The sequence below is a fragment of the Varanus komodoensis genome, unplaced genomic scaffold (genome assembly GCF_004798865.1).
Source record: "Varanus komodoensis strain SLA01 unplaced genomic scaffold, ASM479886v1 scaffold23, whole genome shotgun sequence".
Classification (NCBI taxonomy): Eukaryota; Metazoa; Chordata; class Lepidosauria; order Squamata; family Varanidae; genus Varanus; species Varanus komodoensis.
Genome location: NW_025335627.1, coordinates 16110502 through 16135063, shown reverse-complemented (window position 1 = coordinate 16135063; position 24562 = coordinate 16110502). Strand labels below are relative to the sequence as shown.

The 24562-nt window shown below is 43.0% G+C and overlaps 1 protein-coding gene and 1 long non-coding RNA gene across 2 annotated transcripts in view; one reads left to right on the top strand and one right to left on the bottom strand.

The window, feature by feature from the left end:
• UNC80 (unc-80 homolog, NALCN channel complex subunit) overlaps positions 1–24562 on the top strand; it is a 221874-nt gene that overhangs the window by 117612 nt on the left and 79700 nt on the right. The window contains 10 exon segments of the mRNA XM_044431977.1: positions 1447–1644; positions 2357–2464; positions 3416–3554; positions 3980–4161; positions 16168–16299; positions 18647–18833; positions 19959–20090; positions 21157–21300; positions 22288–22388; positions 23029–23115. Coding sequence (XP_044287912.1) covers positions 1447–1644; positions 2357–2464; positions 3416–3554; positions 3980–4161; positions 16168–16299; positions 18647–18833; positions 19959–20090; positions 21157–21300; positions 22288–22388; positions 23029–23115 — 1410 coding nt within the window.
• On the bottom strand, positions 18406–20294 carry LOC123024356. The gene is made up of 3 exons (XR_006414906.1): positions 20191–20294; positions 19976–20096; positions 18406–18709 (listed from the first exon to the last, which is right to left on the bottom strand). It is a non-coding gene; the product is annotated as an uncharacterized LOC123024356 (long non-coding RNA).

Genomic DNA, 24562 nt, shown 5'->3' with positions numbered 1-24562 from the left:
AAATAGAATAAGTCAAAGTTAAACTGTTTCCCAGTAATTAGATTTAAACCTCTGCTGCATTAAATTAAAGGTGCAGAAATTTATGTTTATTAAATATATTGAGAACTTATCTGTAGTAATATCTGTGAACATGAGCATCCCTTCTCATTTGCACAAATGTCAAGATCCATGGAAACTTATCAGAAAATGAACAGCAGAAAGGTGTTAAGTTGCTGCTCTTCTTTTGTTGTCATTACATGGTCTGCAGGCTGTTTGTCTCTACAAGGTAGTATCTAACACACTTAGGCCCACTTATGATTGTAGTGCTGGATACTATAGTGCTTTTGCTTTATGACAGAAATGAACACTCATAATAACTTTTCATGGCATGCAGTGAATGGTGAATAAATGTTCATGAAAGTTTTCCTGCTATTACCTTTTCATTATTCAGTAGTGTGATCTAGATCAGGGTGAGGAACTTGTTCTGGCGTACAACTCCCATCTGTACTAGTCAGATTAGCTGAAGGTGAGGATGATGGGAGCTTCATTTTGAGGGCCACAATTATTGGAGACCTGCCCATAACAGAAAGAAAATTGAAGAGGGGCAGGGTAGGGTGGATGAGACTCACTCCTCCTTTTACCCTCCATCTCAAGTATAGTTATACCTGGCCTTCCTGACTCCAATGAGCCGGCACAAGGAGCAGCCACAGCAGAACCTGTTTGAAGTGGGAGATGGCAAGCACAGGCAGAGGTCTTGCTGCACAGCTCTCAAGGCCGGGCTTAACAGAAACCACACAAAAGATGACCACCCAAGCCACCCTTATCCTGTAGCCAGAAAATGCCTGGCTTGGCTCTCAAGCAGAGAGGCTGCTCAAATAGTGGCTGCCCTCAGAGCTGGTGTTTTGTAATCCAGTCTGCAAAGGCCCACAGTAGCCATTGTACTTCAGTCAGGTACCTCCCAGATTGAGCAGAGCAGCTGCAGTGCTGGCTTTTCAGCTTCTACAGTGGTTTTGCAAACTAAAGGGAGGGTCCCCGAAGCCTAATTTCCCCGTCAATCCTGGAACCATTGTGAAGGTTTGTCTTGTACTCATAAGTGTAGCTCTGTGTTCATTTTGCTGGATGCAAGATGTCAATATAGTTAAAATGGATAGGGGAAGTACTTGGCCCATCTATTGTGGAGATAACCTGAAATGAAGATGAAAAATGGGTTGGATAGGATTTCACCATAGTGTATGCCTAAGTTTATGCCATCCACCGCTTTTGCTATACAATGGGTTGATTTTGAATGCTCTGTTGTGAAGTAGTATCTTTTTTCTTCTCACCCTCTGTGTGGTAAGCTAGGCTAATTTATTTTTCTTTTCACAAATGAATCAGTTTTTGGATAGAGATGTTGGAGAATGTTTTCTTTGTGGACTTTTCTTGGCACATGATTCTACTAAAAATTCTGGGCATATTTTATATTCCCAGGTGATGATCCTGCTGTGCAACCAGCAGAGTTTCATTTGTACTCACATTGATTACTGCCACCCTCATTGTTACCTGCATCATAGCCGTTCTTGTGCCCGCCTTGTCCGGGCCATCAAACTCCTATATGGAGATACTGTGGATTCGCTTAGGGAAAATAACATACTAAACAACGTTGTTCGGGGCAAAAAGCAGAAAGAGGTAAGTAAGCTAATAAAATACGAATTTATTGTCTACAGAGATTTATGTCAGGTCATTTCAACAGGATTTGTTAATTCAGCTCCTGTTATGCATTTAGCCCTTGTGTAGGGTAACTATCTCTAACAGCCCTTTTCTGGCATTACATGCTCACCAGGCAAAACTGTTTCACTATGGCATTTGGAAATGAAATCGGGGATTGGTAAAAGGAGGATGTGTGGGCTTACTTCATTCTCAGTGGTTCCTGATCACATTCTGAGTGTGCAAGGGAAAGCTCTTCAGCTGACTGAGAAATGTTGGAAGTTGTAGAACTTTTTCCTGTCTAAACAGGCATAGGAAAAACACTCATAATTTACCATATTTTTCTGTGTATAAGACGATACCTTTTCTTTAAAATATTTACCTAAAAATGGAGGGGTGTCTTATACATGGGGTGTTGAGAGGAGAACGCGGGCACGCTTGGGGGTGGGGGAGACTGGCACAATTTCTGGCGCACTCAGGGAGGGGAGATTGGCATAGGCGCGCACGTGCGGGGAGGTGATGGGGTGGCGTGTGCGCAGCAGCAGCTTGCTCACTCAGAGATTGGTAAGAAAAGTGGCGGGGTGTCCTATCCATGGAGGTATTATTATTGCTTTTGAATACTAGACACATAGCAGGATTTCACTAGCACGATGGCCCCTGAAAAAACTTTTTTTCGAATCTGATTCTCTTCCAGTGTTCAGACAAGTCCTGCCTGAGAACCCCATCCCTGAAAAAAAGAGTGTTGGATTCCAACCTTGACGGAAAGAAGGACTCTGGGATGTTGAAGTACATAAGGCAGCAGGTAATGAGTGTGCCATTTACCTACAGTAAAATAATGCATTAGAGCAGCTTTCCCAACCTGATGCTCACCAGATATGTTGCACTGCAATGCCCAGAATTAGGAAGACATAGTGCAGCACATCCGGAGAGCATCAGGTTAGAAAGGCTGCAATAGTGGCACATCTTCATTTATAGTCTTTAGTATTTTATGTATTCCAGAAGTAATGCCCAGATTTTGCAAACATCCTCAAGGACAAGTAAAAGTAAAAAGTGTTCACATAATGTTCATGATGTGTTAGTATTTCTTTTGGCAGATAAATCAGAACTGTCACTAATGTTTCATTCATGGAAAGCTACCTGCCAATAATTTGTGTTCAATTTGTTAGATTGTGACTGATGTCAAGGATGAAACCATAAATCTAATAAGTACAGTCATTAAGATTGATCATAATACTGTAACAAAAATATGGATCTTTAATCAGATATGAAAGGGCTTTCTGTGTTAATGGCAGGGTTGCAAATGACATGTATATTTCTTGGTTCAATATGCCAGATTTGGGGTGATCAGCCATCCAAACAAACTTGTTGACTGTGATCCAGTAGTTCTGATTGCATATGTGGAATTCTGTCTAAGGTCCCATTTTCTTTGGCATTGAAACTCTTTGGATGTCCCAATGAACTCAGAGTTTAGGAAACCATTTTAGTGCAAGATGCTGAAATGTATGCAGTGTGTTTATGCTATCTAATATATGCAAATATGTTTTCATTGAATAACCTTGAGCTGTGACTTGTATTGGCTTCTTGTGGTAATCATTTTGATGATGTAAAAACAGGGCTGAGGAAGTGAGACTGCAGTCTTGATTGAAAATACTCGTATGTAGCACTTCTGAGTAAACATGTTAATTTCTGGGCTGCCAGAGTATTTTTAATTACTTACTGGCCCTACTGTTTAGAATGATTCCATTTTCTGCAGGTGATGAGTTTGTCACCAGCACCTCTATCACTGTTAATCAAGGCAGCGCCTGTCCTCACGGAAGAGATGTACGGGGACATCCAGCCTGCTGCCTGGGAGTTACTGCTCAGTATGGATGAGCACATGGCTGGTGCAGCAGGTAAGAGGGTCACAACCCAGTGGTGTACTCCAGTGTGCGACATGTGCCCCAAATTGATAAAGAGTATTACAATTGTCTCACCCAGTTTTGGACCTTGAAATGTTTCGGCTGGGACAAGGATTCCCAGCATTCTGTGAGTCCTATCTATGCATACATTGCCCCTGCTTTTGACTCCCTGTGGTTTCTGTGCTCCTCATGTCCTGCTTTTTACAGTGGAAATCCATAACAAATGGGGCAGCCCACAAGTGCTGGCCGTTTGTTACCACATATGCTTATAAAATATCAGTTTCCATACCCGCTATTCACGGGACAAATGCAAGGCTTTTTTCCACCAAACATCATCCAGCACAGTGTTTAAACTTTCAAAAAATGATGCTTCCCAGTTGTGAAATGCAAAACAGACAAAGAAAGTTTACTTTCTGCAGCTGCCATGTTCCTCCTGTGTGCTGTGAAAGTGCCAGAAGCTGTATCAGATATGCTGATGTCTGAATTTCATCATCCTGAGGCAGTGCAAAGGTTGAATGCCATTCTCAAGTTCCATACCCTCTGGAGATTTAGGTATCAAGTCTGGCCTCGGATGGAAGAAGGAGCTCAGCAGATATTTAAGGTAAGTTATGACACCATCTGATATCATTCAAAGTTGTAATGGTGGCCCCTGTGCATGTCTACTCAGAAATAAGTCACACTGACCTTACTCAGACTCAATCAGGTAAGTAGGTATAGAGCTGCAGCCTAAACTTAAGCATCTGAGTTTATTTTTTCATAAAACACACCATTGGATTTTGAAAGATGCAGCCTTTTGATATACAGTAAAACCTTGGTTTGCGAGCATAATTCATTCTGGAAACATGCTTGTAATCCAAAGCACTTGTATATCAAAGCAAATTTCCTCATAAGAAATAATGGAAACTCAGATGATTTGTTCCACAATCCAAAAATACTTATATAAAAATGATTACAATACTGTACTATAATACAAAATAAGAAAATACAAAATAAAAGAAAAATAAAATTAATCTGCACTTATCTTTGAAAATCTTTGTGGCTGTGTGAGGGAGGCAAGAGAGAGGAGGGTTATTGTGTAGGACAACTTTTAGTATCACTAACACTGCTATCTATTGGCTCAATGGAATCTTTTTCTTTTTGTGCAGCTTTAACAAGGAATCTATCCAATGACACTTGCTTTTGGCTCCTTTTGAGGATTTTGCGGAAGTGTGACATTGCATTGTTATTAAGCAGATTCATCACTTGCACTGCTACAGCCATATTTGGGTGGTCCTTTTCTACAAAATTTTGTACTGTTTCCCACATTTTACACATCTCCCTAATCTCATTTGAAGTGAGGGATTCCTCTACCTTTTTCGTCTCCTCTGTAGATAAGATCTCCTCCATAACCTCTTGCATCTGTTTTACCTTTCAGTATCTCCCTGGGGTGGGGGGGGGAGTGGATACTGAAAAGTAAAGTAGATGCAAGATTCTAACCTTGTACTACAACACACCATGTACTCCTCCCACACAAGCCTTGAAGTCCACAGTTAGGACCTGGCAAGATTTTTAAACAGATCTGCACAACAAAGCACTAAATATACATTAAATCATTGGAACAGTTAAGTAGAACCTGATTTAAGTTAGTCAATGACAGTGTACAGCACTAAACAACCCAAGACTCTAATAAAACAACCCCTTTGTCTTCAGAATGAGCATATCCCCTGCGGTAACCAACAAGGAAATGCTGTCAGCTTAAAGCTGCTTCCAGTGCAATCCTACACATGTTTAGATAGAAAAACAGTTCTGTAATTCCCAGCATACCCTCCCTTCCTGGAGGGATGCTGGGAGTTGTAGGACTGCAGAGAGAGAGAGAGACAGAGAACACACACCATTGGCTCACATACTACTCGTATTGCAAGACATCGCTTGCTTAACAAGCTAGAAATTTTTTAGAAATGTTTGCTCATCTTGCAGAACACTGGCATAACAAGTTACCCACAATCCAAGGTTTTACTGTATAATAAATGATAAATCTGATGAAGATAGACTGGAAAAGTTGGGAATAACTCAGTTTTTATATTATAAACTAACTTCTAAGTAGGATGCAGTAATCATTTGGAAAGGGGTTAAATTATTGCATTGGCAATCAGGTCATCACCCTTCTCATCCATTTGGACAAGAGCAACAGGATATATTCAAGGTGAATATCGGGGGTGGGGGGGGGAAGCATGCATAAAATAGTATAAAACTATCCAGAGAGGAGGTTTCATTGGCAGTAAGTGACATACAACACAATTTCTCCTTCAGAATCATCTGAGTTTGTATTACACCACTGGTTTTTTTTTAATGTATGAGGTATGATGTGAATGGCAGGTCAGCTGATATTTCTTGATCACCCAGCTGTGTGGTAGGGCTGACCTTGTGGCCAAAATCCATGGAAGGCTATCTAACCCTAACCACCGCCCCCCCCCCCCAAGCTTGGTTTTGGCAAAAAACAGAGAGAATATACTAAAAAACATCAAGGTATGTAACACCTGAAATATTGTGTTGTATGTATAATATGACAAAACCCACATTCTGGAGGGGATGGAACAAGTTGGAAATTACAGAGAACCTTGGCCATACCATTTTTTGAAGCATGCTGTGAAGTTATAAAATACTATACATCATAGTTCAAACATTGCTTTTCTCTCCATTTTTGTTGATTCACATGAAAATCCACTCTAAAGAACTGTTAATGTTTATGCTTGTCATTTTGAGATAGGCATGAACTTAATTGAATACTAGTACAACCAAATCCAGAACACTGTATTCCCAGAGAAATTAAACAGCTAAGAGCAGTTAGCAAAAATAGAAAAAACAGCATGATCTTCTTTTTAACATTAGAAACCAGAAAGACAAAAGCAGAATTCTATCAAATACCCATAGAATACTGTGGAAGGACATGTCTTTATGACCTTACAGACCCCGAAGTCCCCACTGTGTACTTCTAGAAAAGACCTGCGATTCCTAAAGGGAATCAAGAGGTTATCTATTTTATTGCTTGCTGTTACTGATGGTACTTCTTTGTTAATTTATATAATGAAATACAATAAGAACATTAAAAAACAAATAACAGTGTTGAAGTTGAAGATTCAGTAGTCTGTCACCAAATGCTGTATTGTCTGTGAATATGCAATGAGAGAAGGCACTCCTCTCTGCAAGCTAGGATAAACAGTACAGAAGATTCATGTTCCACAATCTCAGGGCCTAATACAAGAGTCTGTGCACCTAAACCAGTGATGGCGAATCTTTTAGAGACCAAGTGCCCAAACTGCAACCCAAAACCCACTTTTTAATTGCAAAATGCCAACACTGTAATAAAACCTGAATACTGAGGTTTTCATTTAGAAAAAACAACTTAGTTCAAGCAAATCTCTCTACCCCCCTCCCCCTCCCTGGCAGCACACTGACTGGCCATGCAAAAGCTTGGACAAGTTGTGGCTAATGAGTTGTAGCTCATGATGTCATTGCCTGGCACCACTACTTCTTTCCAAGCATGCACATAGCCAGACAGACAGGGCCTGACAAGTCCAATACACAGTCCAAAGTTCAAGCCAGAAGTCAATATACAAGCCAAGTCTGTACAGACAGGTAGTGTAGTCCAGAGCAGGCCAAGGGTCAGATAACCAAGGGAAGCAGACCAGTCAGAGAGAGAAGAGGTGCAGGCAGGATCCATAGGAACAGGAGCTCAGACAGGACACAGGAACAGAGTTCCAAGTCTAGCAGACCAGGAAGGGCTTCACCAAAATCAGAAAACCCTAATTACCAAGACAACTTCTGAGGGAAAGAGCTGGTTCTTATATAGCTCTTCTCCAGGGCTCCCCAGGTGGAACTCATGAGAGTCCTGGCAGCTGCAGTGGACTGAGGACAGAATCCTGCAACTACCAGAGCTGCTCTACCAGCCCTTGGCCAGCAGAGGGAGCCCTGAAGCTGCCTCAGGTCTTTACATAAGTGGGCTGAGGGACAGAGTTACACAGGGCAGACTTTCACCCTTTCACGATGTGGATAGATCCCTTCTGTGGGAAGCTATGGGGTGCAGTGTGGCAAGGACCATACCTAAGGATGGCTTCACTCAGATGGGACAGTTTCATTATGTCCAACCCTGAGAGCTGTACAAGTTTGCATGAAGGCTTGGTTGAATTAAACTAAGGGTTTATTCCAACCCATGGGTCCTCAAACTACAGCCTGCAGGCCGGATCCGGCCTGCCATGCCCACTTATCTGGCCTGCCGCAGAGGTTTTGGACTCCCCGCATCTGCTGCTGCTGCCGCCTGCCTCACCGCACACACGGTGAGGTGGCGGCTTGCTTGCTCAGAGATAGTTTTGGACTCGCTCGGAGATTTCCAAATGAGCAAGTCGCTGCCTTGCTGCGCGCACCCACCGCTGCCTCGCTGGCCCACGCCCACAGGCACCCCCACTTCACTGGCCTGCACCCGCTGCTCCCTCCTTTCAACTGGCCCCCTGTTGAAAAAGTTTGAGGACCCCTGTTTCAACCCATATGAAGCTGAATCCATGTCATCTTTCTTCGTCGTGGTCTCTGCATCACACATATGGCTGCTGTGCCTGTGCAGTGTCTGCATTTGGGAAGATTCTCTCAGCTAGTAACATTTTTGGCAGGAACTCCACTCCCCCACCCCCTTGTATAAATAGGCAGAGTCCCTGCACTATTGTCAGTCCACTTTCAAGTGCCGTTTGCTGTACCTTGGGTTCTCTCATTGCTTTCGATTTCTCTCACAAACTACTTATTTGCCTGCTTAACCCTTAATCCTTAAAACTTTTTAAACTTTTAAAACCTTCCTTTAAATCCTCTCTTCTCCCACCCTATAAAACCTCACCACTAATCCCATTTTCCCTTACCCCTCCCCCTCACATATCCCCCCTCAAAATATTTTTAAAAAACCCCAAACTGTCTATCATCTTTCTCTTTCTCCTATACTTTTTTATTCTCCCGCGATGGCACAGAGTTCTGATTTTAGGTGTACCCAGTGTGGGGCAAAAATGCCATCTACGGACAGCCATTCACTCTGCCTACTCTGTCTGGATGAAGGACATCATGAGGACAAATGCGTCCATTGTCATCAAGTCTACACAAGGCTGGCAAAACAGAGCACACTGCACCAGCTGATCGTGAAGGACATAAGATTGATTTGATGTCTCACTGTATCTACTCAGCCATGGGACTTGGACTCCAAATTTCCAATTACAAGGCCATTATGGTCCATTACCAATATTTCCTATGGCAGAAGATGGAATCACTTGCTGCATTCCTCCTTGACCAACACAGAGAACTGGTCAGAATTTTCATTGGTGAGCCAATGCAACTTTTGTAACAACAATTAGCAATGGCGAAGCATCATGTAGACTGTGATTCAAGAGCACTTGTCAATGTGGTGGATCTCAGACAGCATGCATGGCTACGAGCCAGTAATCTCCTGCAGGAAACAAAACAACATGTGGAAAATATTTTGTTCAATGGAACTAGCCTTTTCTCTTCAAAAATGGATGAGAAACTCAACACCATCCACAAAGCATGTCTGAAAGCCCACAGAATGGGATGGGGACCATCCTGGCATCACAACCATAAGTGGCCTTGGAACAGACAACCACTATATTACCCCTTCCAACCTATGCTACAGGGATACCCTATGGGGAGTCAGTCCTTCCACAAGAGACCAAGCCGTTCTCACCGTACTGACATGCCTCGGTACCAGCCTCCCAGGAAGTGTGTCAATACAGACAGGCAGTGCAAACCAGTCCTCTATCATACTCGCCTCTCCCATTTAGGGATTGACTTCAACATTATCTCCCCATATGGGAGTCCATCACATTGGATCAGTGGGTTCTTTTCATTATAGAGCATGGATATAAAATCAAGTTTGAAACCCTGCTCCCCCTCAGAGCGGTCCAACGAACACCAGCTTCACCAATCCTGCAAGAGGAAATTAATGCGCTACTTTGTAAGGGAGTGATTCGAAAGATTGACCGCTCAGAGAGACAGCAGTTTCTACTCGAGGTACTTCACAGTACCGAACAGGGATGGAGCCCTTCACCCCATCCTAGACCTGTGTGGAGTGAATCATTTTATTAAAGCTAAAAAAATTTACAATGACTGTGCTACAAAACATTCTCCTGTCATTGCAAAAAGAGGATTGGTTCATGTCTCTGGACTTGAAAGATGCTTATTTTCAGATAAACATACATCCTGCACATATACACTTTTTAAGATTCATGGTCGGTGCAGAAGTGTACGAATTCAATGTATTCCCATTTGGTCTTGCTACAGCACCTGGAGTGTTTACAAAATCTATGGCCCCAGTATGTGTCCATTTGAGATTACAAGGGGTTTGGGTTTACCCTTACCCAAATGATTGGCTTTTTGTCCCCTGTTCTAGAAAGGACTTACTGAACTCAGTCAATGCTACCTGCACTTTACTGCACCAATTGGGACTGTGCATTAATAATGAAAAGTCATCACTTGTGCCCTCTCAGGCACTCATGTATATTGGGACTCATCTGGATTCGAGGCATAGAAACATAGAAAACAGAGCAAGTCAGAAGGGACCTCCTGGGCCATCTAGACTGACCTCCGGCACCAGACGGCTCTGCTCACTACATGCCCACCATGTGCACATCCAGCCTATCCTTGAAGACCCGCACCGATGGGGCCTCAACAACCTCTCGTGGAAGCCCATTCCACACCCTCGGGGTCCTGACTGTCAGGAAGTGCTTCCTGGCATCCAAATGGAACCTTGGCTCCATGAGCTTTGCTCCGTTGGAGCGCGTCCTGCCTTCCTCTGCAGGGGATAACAGGTCTCTACCCATCTCCATGTGACATCCCCTCACATACCTGTATGTCGCCAACATATCCCCTCTGAGTCTCCTCTTCCCCAGGCTGAAGAGACCCAGTTCCCTCAGTCTCGCCTCATATGGCATCCCCTGCAAACCGGCCACCAACCTTGTGGCCCTACGCTGCACTGACTCTAACCTGACTATATCCTTTCTGTAATGAGGGGCCCAAAACTGAAGACAATACTCCAGTTCTGGGCGCACTAGAGTCATGTAGAGTGGTAGTAATACCTCTCTTGATCTAGAAGCCACAGTTCTGGCTATGCAACCAAGGGTGGCGTTCGCCCTCTTGACCACTGCATCACACTGCTCACTCATGTTTAGCTTGCAGTCAACCAGCACCCCGAGGTCCCTTTCACAAGTGCTGCTCTCCAGCCACTTATCCCCTAACCTGTACTTATGACAGCTATTCCTATGCCCCAAGTGCAAGACCTTGCACTTATCCACATTGAACGCCATCCTGTTGTCTCCTGCCCACTTCCATAGTCTGTCCAGATCCTTTTGGATCTGGAGTACCTGCTCCTCAGTTGTGGCCACTGCTCCAGTTTTAGTGTCGTCTGCAAATTTGATCAGCAGACTGTTCACCCCTTCTTCCATGTCGTTAATGAAAAGATTAAACAGGATTGGCCCCAGGACAGAGCCCTGGGGGACACTGCTTGCCACTGGATGCCATTCTGATGGTTCCCCGTTAATGGTTGCCTTCTGCTTTTGGTCAGTCAACCATGCCCTAATCCACTGGACAGTGCTTTGGTGTATCCCAAAACTCCTCAGTTTCTCAAGCAGGATATCATGGGCCACTTTGTCAAAGGCCTTGCTGAAATCCAGGTATACCACATCCACTGCATCCCCTCCATTTAGTCATTGCAAAACCTTTTTATAGAATTCCACAAGGTTTGTCTGGCAGGACCTGCTTTTGCGGAAGCCGTGTTGTGTGTCTGTCAGCCTCCCTTCCCTATCTAGCATCACTAGATCTCTCTTTATTATGAGCCTTTCCATTGTTTTTCCTACAATGGACATAAGGTTAACTGGTCTATAATTCCCCATGTCCTTTCTACTACCCTTTTTGAAAATTGGGACCACTGATGCCACCCTCCAGTCCTCTGGAACTTCACCCATTCTCCACGAGGTCTCAAAAATGGAGGCCAGCGGGTGTGAGAGAACCCCTGCCAACTCTCTAAGTACTCTCGGGTGTAACCCGTCAGGGCCTGGCACCTTTGTAATGTCCAGTGCCCTGAGGAGCCCCTCGACTTCAAGGGGGGTGACTCTAATCTGTGCCCCTAAGTCCCCAGCCTCATCTAATCTCCTATGTGGATATCCCCTGTCCTGCTTTGGGGAGAACGCAGAGGCAAAATAGTAATTTAGCATCTGTGCCTGTTCCCTCATATCAGTCACTGGATCTCCTTCCTCCTTATTTAGTGGTCCCACCACTTGTCTCCCCTTCCTCTTCCTATTTACATGCTGAAAGAAGCCCTTTATATTGCTCTTGATATTCTTGGCAAGTCTCAGCTCGTAATCAGCCTTAGCCTTGCGAAGAATCCTTCTGCAATGGGCCTCCTTCTCCCGGTATACCCTTTTGTCTATTTCCCCCAGTACCCATTTCTTATGGAGGTTCCTCTTTCGTCTAATCCCTCTAACCACCTCCTTTCGCATTCATGGCGGCACTCTCCTCTGCCTCCCCACCTTACTAACTAGAGGTATCATCAAGGCTTGCACCTCCAAAACCTCCCTTTTGAGTGCTATCCACCCCTCCTCAACTTGCCTACCTTCCAGTAACCTATCCCAGGAGACTTTCCCCAGTCTGACCTTCAGTTGGCCAAAGTTGACCCTATTGAAGTCCCAGCTTCTAGTGCTCGACCTGCTGCCCGTCCCCAGTCCCCTGATCTCAGAGCAAAGGATGGAGTGATCACTCGCATCCAGAGCTCCCCTAATCTGTACTTCATCTATCAGCTCCTCCCTGTTGGTCAAGACCAAGTCAAGGATGTTTCCCCCCCTCATCGCCTCTGTGTGAAAAACGCTCCCTCAATAGCTTCTAGGAAGCGATGTGACCCGGCTGTCACTGCCGAGTGAGTCTCCCAAGTAATATCCAGGAGATTGAAATCTCCCATAATTACTGTGTCTCTCCCCCGAGATATCCTTAGAATCTGGCCTGTCAGGACATCATCCAGGGCGATAACATACCCCCACTGTCAGGTCTCTTTTCCTGTTGAAACCCCTAAGTTTCACCCAGACTGCCTCTACCGAATCTCCATCTGTGCTGCATTCAATCTCACTGCATCCTATCCCTTCACTGACATATAAAGCCACACCCCCAACTCTCTTTCCCTTCCTGTCCTTTCTAAAAAGGTGATACCCTTCTATGTTCACATTCCAGACTTGCCTTTCATCCCACCAAGTTTCTGTGATTTCAACCAGATCATACCCTCCTATTCCCAGGAGAGCTTCAAGCTCTTCCTGCTTATTACCCATGCTCCTAGCATTGGTGTACATGCACCTCAACTCCTTCCCACTGCTTCCTTTCCTTGGAGGGCAAGTGTATCCCTGCCTCTCCTGGGGGAGAAGGGCGAACATGTCGCAGCTCTCGCAGCGGACAGCAACACCCGTGACTCCCGCCAAGGCCATCTCCTGGTCTGCCATCGGTGTCCCTTCCGAGACCTTACCTTGGTCCCCTGCCTTGTCTGTCCTGCAGTTCCTCTCACTTGCCCAGTTCTCCCAGGCAAAAACCCACTCGCACACACACACAAGGATAAAATAAACTTAAATTTAAATTGGAAGAAAAACAAAGCACAGCACAAACAAAACAAACAAACAAACAATCAAACCCCTGTGTCTCAGGGAAGGGAGTCTCCGGACAGCCCGGGTCACCGCCAAGGGACGCAGCCAAGGGACAACGCCCCACCCCCCTGCTTCCTCCTGGCCCCTCTAGCCTCTCTGGCCCCGCCCCCTTCCTCTCTGCTGCTCCTGGCCCTCTGCTTTGCTGCCCAGCTCCTACCTTGCCTTCACCAGTCCCCTGGCCACTCAGTGTTCTCTCCCAGCCTCTGCCTCTGCTGCTCTGCTGCTCTGCCAAGAGGCCAGAGCCAAAAAAAAAAAAGTGCAAGTCTACTTGCCAGCAAAACAGAGAAAAAAGCTGACAAAATCCATCCTAAGATTACAGCCCAGGAACACAAGCTCTGCTTGCTCCGTTCAACAAACTCTCGGACACATGGCTTCCACGGTATCCGTAGTCCCATATGTGAGGCTATGAATGAGACCATTGCAGTTATGTTTCAATTGCATCTTCCATCCCAAACTTGATCCACCATACCACTGCTCAAACCTCTGCATTCAGTGCTGGGAATATTGTGCTTGGTGGCTAGTCAAATTCAAGCTGATCCAAGGGAAACCATTCCGACCACTGGACCTGACTGCCACACTCTACGCAGATGCATCTCTAACCAGATGGGGTGCTCACTATGCATCCTACCAAACTCAGGGCATCTGGCATGGTCACAAGAGAATGAGACACATCAATTACTTGGAACTATTGGCAGTCTTCAAAGCTCTCCTCTCCTTTGAAACCATCTTGAGGGGCAAGACCATACAGATAGCAATAATCAACATTTCTACCGTGTTCTACATGAACAAACAGGGAGGAACAAGATCAGCTCCGCTTGCGCACCTTGCTCTTCATCTATGGTACTGGTGCATCAACCATGGAATGGGCATACAAGCAGTTAACTTGGCTGGCATCGAAAATGAGGAAACAGATTCCTTGAGCTGCTACATGTCCACAACACACAAATGGGAACTTGACTGAGAAATTTGTCATCACCTCTTTGATCAGTGGGGAATGCCCTAGATAGATCTGTTCGCCACCCATCAGAACAGGATGTGCGATACTGTTCCAGATCAGGGACAGGAGAGAACTCCCTAGGGGATGCATTCATGATCCCATGGAACAATTCTCTATTTTATTCATTCCCCTGATACCATTGATAATGAAGGCACTAGCGAAGATCAGACAAGACAACTCCACCTGCATACTGATCACTCCATGGTGGCCTTGTCAGGCTTGGTTCCCAACCCTGCTTCAGCTGTCACAAGGGATGTACATACACCTGCCAGAAATTTCTAACCTTCTCACTCAACAACAGGGCAGGATCTGACATTCCAACTTGCACACGCTGAAACTAAGTGCATGACTAATACACTGAGCTTGGTACCAATACTGAGCTCGGAAATGACAACTCTGCATCCAGATATTCAGTACATTTTACATTCAGCCCTACGCCCAAATACTTGACAATTATATAGCTCGAAATGGACATGCTTCACATGTTTTGTGAGCAGTAACAACTTCTTGCCTGAATCTGCAACCATCAAGAATATTCTTCTCTTGCTACATCAAGGGGGTTTGAAACCCTTGTCCATCAAGGTATATCTTGCAGCCATATCGTACCATAGAGGACCTATAGAAGGTTCGTCTGTGTTCTAACATCAACTCACATGTTGGTTCCTAAGAGAACTCCAAAACCTACACCCTCCAATCCGATTGGTTGTACTGACATGGAGTCTGTCAGTAGTCCTACAGGTTTTAACAAATCCTCCATTCAAACTGTTAGCCTCCACCAACTTAAGATTACTGTCATGGAAAACTGCCTTCCTGCTGGCTGTAACTTCAGCCAGGGGAGTGAGTGAACTATGCACCCTTTGAGTTGACCCACTATATCTAAACTCCCAGAGGTGGCGACAACATTCCAGCTTAATCAAGATATCATGTTACCAGCATATTCACATGTGTATGTACTGTTGACACCAATTGAATGGTCACTCCACTCAACGTCCACAGATCACTCACTTTTTATAGATCCTGAACCATACCGTTCCGGGAAACCAAACAACTGTTTATACAGTATTCTGAACATGACAGAGGAACACTGATAGGATCCCAATGCTTGCCGAAATGGTTAATCGAAACCATAAAGCATTCATACCAACTTGCTAAGTTGGACTTGCCAATCCTTCCAAAGGGCCATTCGACCAGAGCTATGGCTAAGACCTGTACCTGTACAGGATTTATGCAAAGCTGCTTCATGGTCCACCCCATGCCCTTTTATCAGACATTACCATCTTGATGTAAAGGCTAGAATGGACTGCTCTTTTGGCTATGCCCTCCTTTTGACTGTCCTGCAGTAACAACATCATCCAGCCTCCAAGTTTGGTAAGCTTGCTAGTCACTCATATGTGTAATGCACAGAGACCATGACAAAGAAAGGCAGGTTGCTTTCCTGAAACTGTCATTCTTCAAGTGGTCATCTGTGCATTCACACAACCCACCTGCCAGCCCCACATCAGTGTCTGTGAATCAGTTCATATGATGTAATCTGTTTCTCTCATGTCTAGCATGTTCTATCATGTCGGTACCAGTTGCGGCAAATGGTTGGTCTCCAGCTGGACTGGCTATAGTGCAGGGACTCTGCCTATTTATATGAGGGGGTGGGGGAGCAGAGTTCCCGTCAAAAATGTTACTAGCTCAGAGAATCTTCCCAAATGTAGACACTCTACAGGTGCAGCACCCATATGTGTGAATGCACAGATGACCACTTGAAGAATGACAGTTACAGGTAAGCAACCTTCCTTTATTCCTTGAATAGAATTAAATGGTCTTTCATATTTGGACTTTGGAACATTTCCCCTTCCTTGAAGAAATGATATTCAGTACAGATGGTGATCTATTCTTTACCCTTGATATGCTTTTCTAGATTCCTCCACCAAGCATTAATTTTACCCTACCATCCCCGGTACTGGGAATGCCATCTGTCCCCATGTTTGATCCTCCATGGGTTCCACAGTGCAGTGGAAGTGTGCAGGACCCCATTAATGAAGATCAATCCGTAAGTAAAAAGAATACTACAGCAAGTACCCTGCTTGTGGGAATAGTGAGAAGGTGATGAAAAAAAGACGTATTTCTTTTTGTAGGAGGTGTCTACATTTTAAGATATAAATTTGATGCAACATTGAAACATAATAGTGTGAATTGGTTTCCTTGTCATTATTGTTGGTGTGTTTATGAAGTTCATTATTCTTAGTGGTAGAATATTAATATTATCAATAGGTATATTAATTAGTATATAATCTGCCTAATCTGAAATATTATATTATAAACATAACTATAAATATGTATTATAACAGCTATTTAAAATATTTCACTCCAAAAAACTGAATCCAGAGATAAAATGTAGAATGCCAATACTCTGAATTCAAGAAATGCTGTTGCTGACAAGAGACATTCTAGATCAGGGGTCCTCAAACTTTTTCAACAGGGGGCCAGTTGAAAGGTGCCAGCGGTGGGTGCGGGCCACCAAGGCAGTGCCAGCAGGGGTGCGCGGGCCTGTGAGGGGACGGGGATGCACACACGGGGGCAGGGGGTGAGGCGGGGCAGGGGGGTGTGGGGCGAGGCAGCGGCTTGCTCGCGTGGAGATTGTTTTCTCCAAGCAAGTCCAAAATGATTGCCGCACAAGAAAGCTGTTGCCTTGCTCCACACGCACGCATGGCGCCTCCAAAACTTCTGAGGTGGGCCAGATAAATGGGCATGGTGGGCCGGATCCGGTCCGCGGGCCGTAGTTTGAGGACCCATTTTCTAGATTGATAAAAACTGGTCTAAATTAAAAAAAAAATAAGTTTAGGAATTCTACAGATCTCCTCTAGATGACCAAGTTTGAATGACAAGGAGACCCCAGAACAAAATGGTTTCCATGTGGCATACTTCTGTTCAGTGTTCCAGCCTATGCACTCTATTCCCCCTCCTCAGTTTTCTACCTACCCACCCCAATAGCATTATGGATCCACTCAGCATTTTTAGTCCTACTTAGTTTTAGGTTTAGTTTCTCCTTTGGACATCTATTTTGCCCTTTCTCTCCTTTTTTTGGATTTTTGCAGGGAAGTATGCTCTGAGATTGACACATTTAAGTCCAAGTCTAGCTATATTACAACCTTACTTTCTCCACTGATTTCAGCTCTCATTAGAATCATTGAATTCTGTTACTGTATTTTAATTGTTTGTTTTATTATGGTTTAAATTAAAGGTTTGAACTTATCCATGATTTTAAGCTGCCTTGCGTACCCTTTCCTTGATAGAAGGGTAGAGTACAAATCTAATCTCATCAAATCACTCAGTACAAATAGCTGTAACAAGCAGGGTCCCTCACCAAAATACTGTGTGTATCCTTGCATGTATGTATTATTTGAGCCCCTGGTTGATGGTGATAAAAAATACAGGCTTTTCCATTGAGCTTGCTTAAATTTGGGTTTTACTTCATGGGCAAGATCCATTTATTTATGTTCTATACAACCATAGCCTTGAACTTAGATGTGCTGAGCAGAACTATCATAGATAGAACATTTAGAAGGGCTTACATTCATGGTGCTGCCATAAGTCAGAGACAACTGGATGGCACATAATAACAATAAACTTATTAATTATATTTGCTACATTTCATATTGCCTAATACCAAAGCTCCCCAGTTTTGAACAATTAAAAGCTGCAAAAAGTTGAAAAATTCAGGGATGTCTCCCTGTATTTTATTGGTTGACTTGGCATGGGAGGAGGCCTGAGATCACCTGTAAATGAATTCCAATAAACTGGATTTGAAAAGACCCTTCTCTGTCAGCACAACCCCACTCCTCTGCCATTTTCCTGTTTGGGGACTATTCCTTGAATGTTTCAAGTAGTGTATGATCTCATATAGAGACCAAGACAACATAGGGCTTTAGAGGAAAAATTTGCATTTTGAACCGAGATTGGAATGCACTAGCTGCCACCACAGTTGGTTGAACCATCCCACAATACAAAATAAAAGAAACTACTTAGTGCCAGTAAACATCAGTACTACTCAGGATACCATCTAGACAGCAGTGCTGGGAATTGCAGTGCAATCCTATATATGTCTCCTTGGAAGTGAAGACCCACTGTGCATTTAATGGGGTTTGGGGCCAAGTAAAGGTACATAGGATTGCAGCCTTAACTCAACTGGCTTCAGATATGCAGCCAGTTTGGATGTTTCAGAAGTTTCCCTAGATGTGATGGAAATTAGGTTGAGTTCTGTTTTTCACAGATTTTGTCAGGACACTCATGGTCTCCATTTAACTATTAACTAACTAACTAACTAACTAATATTTTGCACTAGTTGTGCTTAATACCCAAGCCAACTGCACCATGTTTTTTGTAACCCTTTGGCACAGAAATCATTTTCAGCCCGGGCAGTATCACGTTCTCATCAACGAGCAGAGCACATTCTGAAGAACCTGCAGCAAGAAGAAGAGAAAAAACGTCTGGGCCGAGAAGCTAGTCTCATCACTGCCATTCCTATCACCCAGGAGGCTTGTTATGAGCCCACCTGCTCCCCAAACTCTGAGCAAGAAGAGGAAGGTGTGCTTATATATAGGAGTGTCTATAGAGGGTGATAAAGCAATAATAGTTTGGGGATGTAAGACCTTGAATGTTGAGCTTCAATTGCAAGATACCAAATGTTGATTCAGTGGAGAACCAGCAGTGGTAGTAATCCCTGCAAACATAATTCACTGACATTGTCTCCAGGTAACTGCAAAAAAAGAATGAGAGCTGCCCACGACTGTTTTCATGCCTTATGTTTTTAGTTAAATGATTTCATTAATTTACCACAAAAGTTTGCAAATATTCTTAGTAGATTTTTGTCCAGTATAATTTAGGCAATACAACCCTTGCCAACTAAAAATGAATAAAAATTAATAGGGTGGCAATAATTGAATAAAAATGACATCAGTGATTAGATATTTAGGGCAGGCTTCCTCAAATTTTCTGTAGGTGTTTTGGACTACATGCCCATACTGACAGGGATTGTCGGAGTTGAAGCACAAAATATCTGGAAAGAACCAGATTGGGAAGGCTGATGTGGGGCTAGTGGTCCATTTTTATGTTAATAGCTGTGGCATAGGTAGACTTGGCAGAATGGGCACACCAGGAGACTGTGCAAACCCAAAAGAGGACATGAAAAGCTGTAATACAGTAATCCAGAGCTGCTAAGTGTGTCAATCAAAGATGAGGCCAATAAGAGTTTCCCGCCCAGTGCAGCAGCAGCCACAGGGCCTCTAATCTGTACTGGGACTACAGCAAGGTTCAAGAATTAAGGTTTCCTTCCACCTAGCATAGTCACAATCTAGATTCTCTCACTTTCACTTTTAAAAGCAATGTCATGCAAATGTCAGATCATTCTTGGCCCTTATAAGATGCTTTTTCTTCCCACACTGAGCTCTACCATTCTGTCTACCTATTGTTCAGAAGAGAATTCTGAAAGTTCCACCACTGTAGCATCTCTTTACTTCTAAAGAAGGTCATTGAACTTTAAAGTTTTCATTTTGAATGAAATTTTAAATATGTACTATACTCTAGGTCCAAGTAAAGTTTTCTTAAATCTTTTTCTCTGCTCTTGCAGATCACTACCTTTGCAGTAGATCAGTGGTAGATTTCTCCTAGAACATATAAACCAAAATTCACATTTTGTATTTGTATTGTCAGTAGAAGAAGTTTCCAACCTGGCATCTCGCCGATTGTCTGTGAGTCCATCATGCACTTCTAGTACATCTCATAGGAACTACTCCTTTCGTCGTGGCTCAGTATGGTCAGTGCGTTCAGCAGTCAGTGCTGAAGGTAAAGCTATATAAAAGTTATGAATTGTCCTATTAAATGTTTATTCCAACTTTTCTTGCTTTAAGTTATTTAATTATACTAGATTGCCAGAACAGCTTACCTTAGATGAATAAAACCGGACAGTCGATGCTTGCATACTTGCTATCTAAAACACAAAGCAAAAGGAAAAAGTGATGGGGAGCAAGAAGACAATACGTAAAATCAGGCACTGTTCCATCGTCTGTTTTTATAACAACAAGCTAGCATGGAAACAGTTCAGGCAGCGGAGAAACTAAGTGGAGCTGATGCCCTAGTAGAGCTAATAGAATGGCTCTGCAGTCCCATCTCTTGCTTTGCTGCAGCCTGTTGGAATGGTAGTTGTCAAGGGGACAGATGAAGGAGGGAGGATTTTACAGGAGGTGGTCTCTCAGCAGGGTCAACAAGAATGGCCCTGCTTCCCATCTCTCTTTGTGAAATCAGGTGGAATAACTGCTGGTGACGATTGATGGAGGAGCTTGATGAAACTGGTTCATGTAATATATGCATAACCTCAGAGCTAATTCAGGAATTCAAAAGAATTCAGTTGGTTGACATACTTGAATGAAGTTTATGCTGTTTATTGTGGTGTGTCTGAGGTTTTTTTCCAATTCAGAATAGTGATTCATTCATTGAATTCTCTGCACTTTATTTGGATGTGTGAATTAACTCTTAATCAGTACTGAGTTGGGGTGCCGAATAGAAATGTGTTTCTTTTTCTATCTTTGCAATGCTTTTTATTTATGTATTTATTTATTTATTTTTCGATTTATATCCTGCCTTTTTTCTACAAAGGGCTCAAGGCAGCTTACATCACTCTCCTCCTCCATCTTATCCCCACAACAACCCTGTGAGGTTGGTTGGACTGAGAGTGTGTGACTGGCCCAAAGTCACCCAGTTGGCTACATGGCTGAGCGGGGACTAGAACCCAGATTGTCTGAGTCCCAGTCCCATGCTCTTAATCATTACACCACACTGGCTCTCTCTGTTATAGTGAGAGATCCATAACTATATGGGGCGTTTCACTTACACAATGTTTTTTTTCCTCTAGATGAAGAACACACAACAGAACACACCCCAAATCATCATGTCCCTCAACCTCCACAGGCAGTCTTCCCAGCCTGTATTTGTGCAGCTGTGCTCCCTATTGTTCACTTAATGGAAGATGGAGAAGTTCGGGAAGATGGAGTAGCAGGTGTTGTTATATATCAAAGATTTCTGGAATAATTAATGAGTATGGAACCCTTAAAATATATCCACTAGGTTTAGCACTCTATAGGGATTCAGTGATCAGACCTAACAAAAGAGTTTGCTGCTGCCTGGTCTGATCTGATACACGTTTCCCAATAAGTGTGCTTGGAATTGCTTCCAAGGTTGCTGTTTTCTCTGGAAGTGCCATTGTTTGTTCATTCACTTGTAACAGAGGTATCAGACATCATTATTAAATCAGTATATTCCAGTACATTTCTGTATTGTCTTCTTGTGTTTTCTCAGACCTGACTTGTGATTAATTTCTCTACAGTTCTGGTGCCAGCTTCTGTAGCAGACTATTGTGGTTTTTAACAGTTATTGTGCCTTTATTCAAAAGTGCCCTGTTGATTGATTCAGTATCAAAGGAAAAAACAGAAAAATAACAATATGAGAAAACCAACAATTGACTTCCTCCCTCCTGCAGGAAATAGAAGCTGACTAAATAGGAAGCAGTTAAGGAACATTTCTTAAATAAACCCACAGCTGCTCTAATCAAGAAGCAATGAAATGGTCTGAACCTGCAAAGAGGAAGCTTTGAATTAACATTGCAAAGGACTGTTGAGTAATGCGACTTACTTGTATGCTGATCCTATAGAAAGATCTTTGTAAGGCTGCAATTCTGAGCATACTTACCTGGGACATAGGTAGGAAAGTGCTTAGAGGACCTTAGTATAGAACCAACTTAAGTTTTGTACAGAATTTACTCTGATAATTTATGGTGTACAATGCAAATTGAAATTGTATGTGGATGAAAGAGGGAGACACAAAAACCAAGCTGTTTAGGCTCAGGAGGCTGGGACAGATAATATGTGTCAGACCTGGACCTAGTTCAGTAGATGTTACATTTAGAGACACCTGTGACAGCTTCTTTAAAATTTTATTTTCCTTGAAGTCAAACCAAGACTATCTCTCACCTTTTGTCTTTGTACAGTGAGTGCTGTGGCACAGCAAGTCCTATGGAACTGTCTCATTGAAGATCCTTCTACAGTTCTTCGGCATTTTCTAGAGAAACTAACTATCAGTAATCGACAGGTAGGTAGAGGCCTTACTTTCTGGTGTACTTACTTAGAAGAACTCAGTCAAACGCTGGATCATTAGCCCTGTGTGCTCTTCCTCCCCTGTCCTTTGCTGACATGGCTGCAAGGAGTTTAGAAGATTTACTTCTTCCTTTTTGTTAAACACAAATCAGCATTATGTTCAAACCCAAACTGTGGTTAGTCTTAACTATGGTTTACTGAAACAAGACAACTTCAAATGTGTGGCTAGTTTTAATAAATCATAGTTAAGATTAACCATGTTTTAGGATTCTGATATAGTTAGACATGCAGATTAAACCATAGTTTGTCATGTCCAAATGCGAACAAAGTATAGAATTAGTTAAAACATCTTTAACAGACTAAGATCCATAACTAGATCTTCAGTCCAGGTTTCATAATATGCTGAAATAGCTATCCTGTAAAGGAGAATGTTGTTATCTTGAGTGGGAAAGGTGTCCACTTTGCACTGCTGTGACTTTTAAAGAGTTTGCCACCACTTCTTTGGGGCATGATTACTAGTCCTAGTAGGCATACTGAAACTAATCATGAGTTTGTACATCAATTTGATAGAAAGAGTGAAAGTTAATTAAAGAATGTGAAGAAAGTCTGAAAAGCAAATTCTGCTCTCGTTCCAGGATGAACTGATGTACATGCTGCGGAAACTTCTGCTCAACATTGGAGACTTTCCTGCTCAGACATCTCATATTCTCTTTAATTACTTGGTAGGCAGTTCTGAGTTCTCATTGGAACCATTATGTACACCCCTCTCCAAAACATAAACATTGTGTGACTTTTAAATTATACTGTCATATTTACTGTCCAACTCAAGAAAATAGTGTATGAATAATTCATTGGCATTTGTTTTCTGAAAATGAAGAGAATATTTTCAGTGTTTCATTTATTTTCTGCAGCTGTACAAAATCTCCTTATTTATGATGTTTTTTCCCTGAAGGATTGTAGTCCAGTGCATAGAAGCATAGACTAGGGAAAGTTCAGCATAATTCTTTCTAATGAAATAATAGTAAAATAGGAATAATAAGCATAATGCTTAGCATAATAGTGCTTTTAGAGTGATTTAGAGTGCTTCATCTATGTTGTCTTGTTATAATCCATCCAACGATTCCTTAAAATAGGTCAGTATTTTTACCCCAGTACTGCAGAAAAAGGGACTGAGACTGAGAAAAGTACCACCTAGTGAGTTCCTGAAGAGGCAAAATTCAAATGGCTGATTTATCAGTTCCTAGTTCACACTCATAGTCACTGTACCATACCATACCTATACCTACTGTGTACCATATCATATCTACTGTGGTATGGTATGGTATGGTATGGTATGGTATGGTATGGTATGGTATCATACTATACCTACTGTGTAGCTTGAATCATTTGTAAAATGTGAATATCAGGGTTCAGAAGTCATAATAATTCATTCAGAATTTTAATATTAGAATAATGATATGAGAATTAATTGATGACAGATAAGTTATTTGAGTGTACCCTTTACAGTGGCTGCATTTCATTGTTTGTCTCCAGCTTCAGAAAACATACTTTATTCCTTTATATTACATGTATATCCCACCATTTTTTCCTTCAAGGAGCCCAAGGCAGCTTACATGATCCTCCATTCCCTGTCCTCACCTTTCTGGCAGGTCAGGCTAGGAGTCTGTGACTGGCCTAAAGCCACCCAGTGAGCCTCATGGCTGAGTGGGACTACAGCCCTTGTATCCCAAAGTCCAACACTAAAAATGCTGGCTCCCTTAGAAAGCTATCAATGAGCACCGTGGCCATGCATGCCTCCCTCCTCACTCTTCCCCTTCTCACATTGTAGGTTGCTTTGACATGGAGTTCCTAATCTGCATTAAGGCAGGTCCTGGCTTAGTTTCTTGGTTTATTAATCAACATTAAGGGTGCAATCCTGCACATGTTTATGTGGAAAAAGTCCTATAACGTCCATCATTTTTCAGGCAGCATGGAGGAAAAGTCCCATCATTCTGGAAGCCACAGTGACTGGGGCATGTTGGAAGTTACAGGATTATTTCAGATCTTTACACACACAGGACTGTGCCTTAAGCCAGAATTCCTGACTTGGGGTGTTATGTGGACCTTGGATAAACGCAAGCCAGGGTCTCCACAATGAAAGTGGCACATAACAAGAAGAGGACAGGTGAG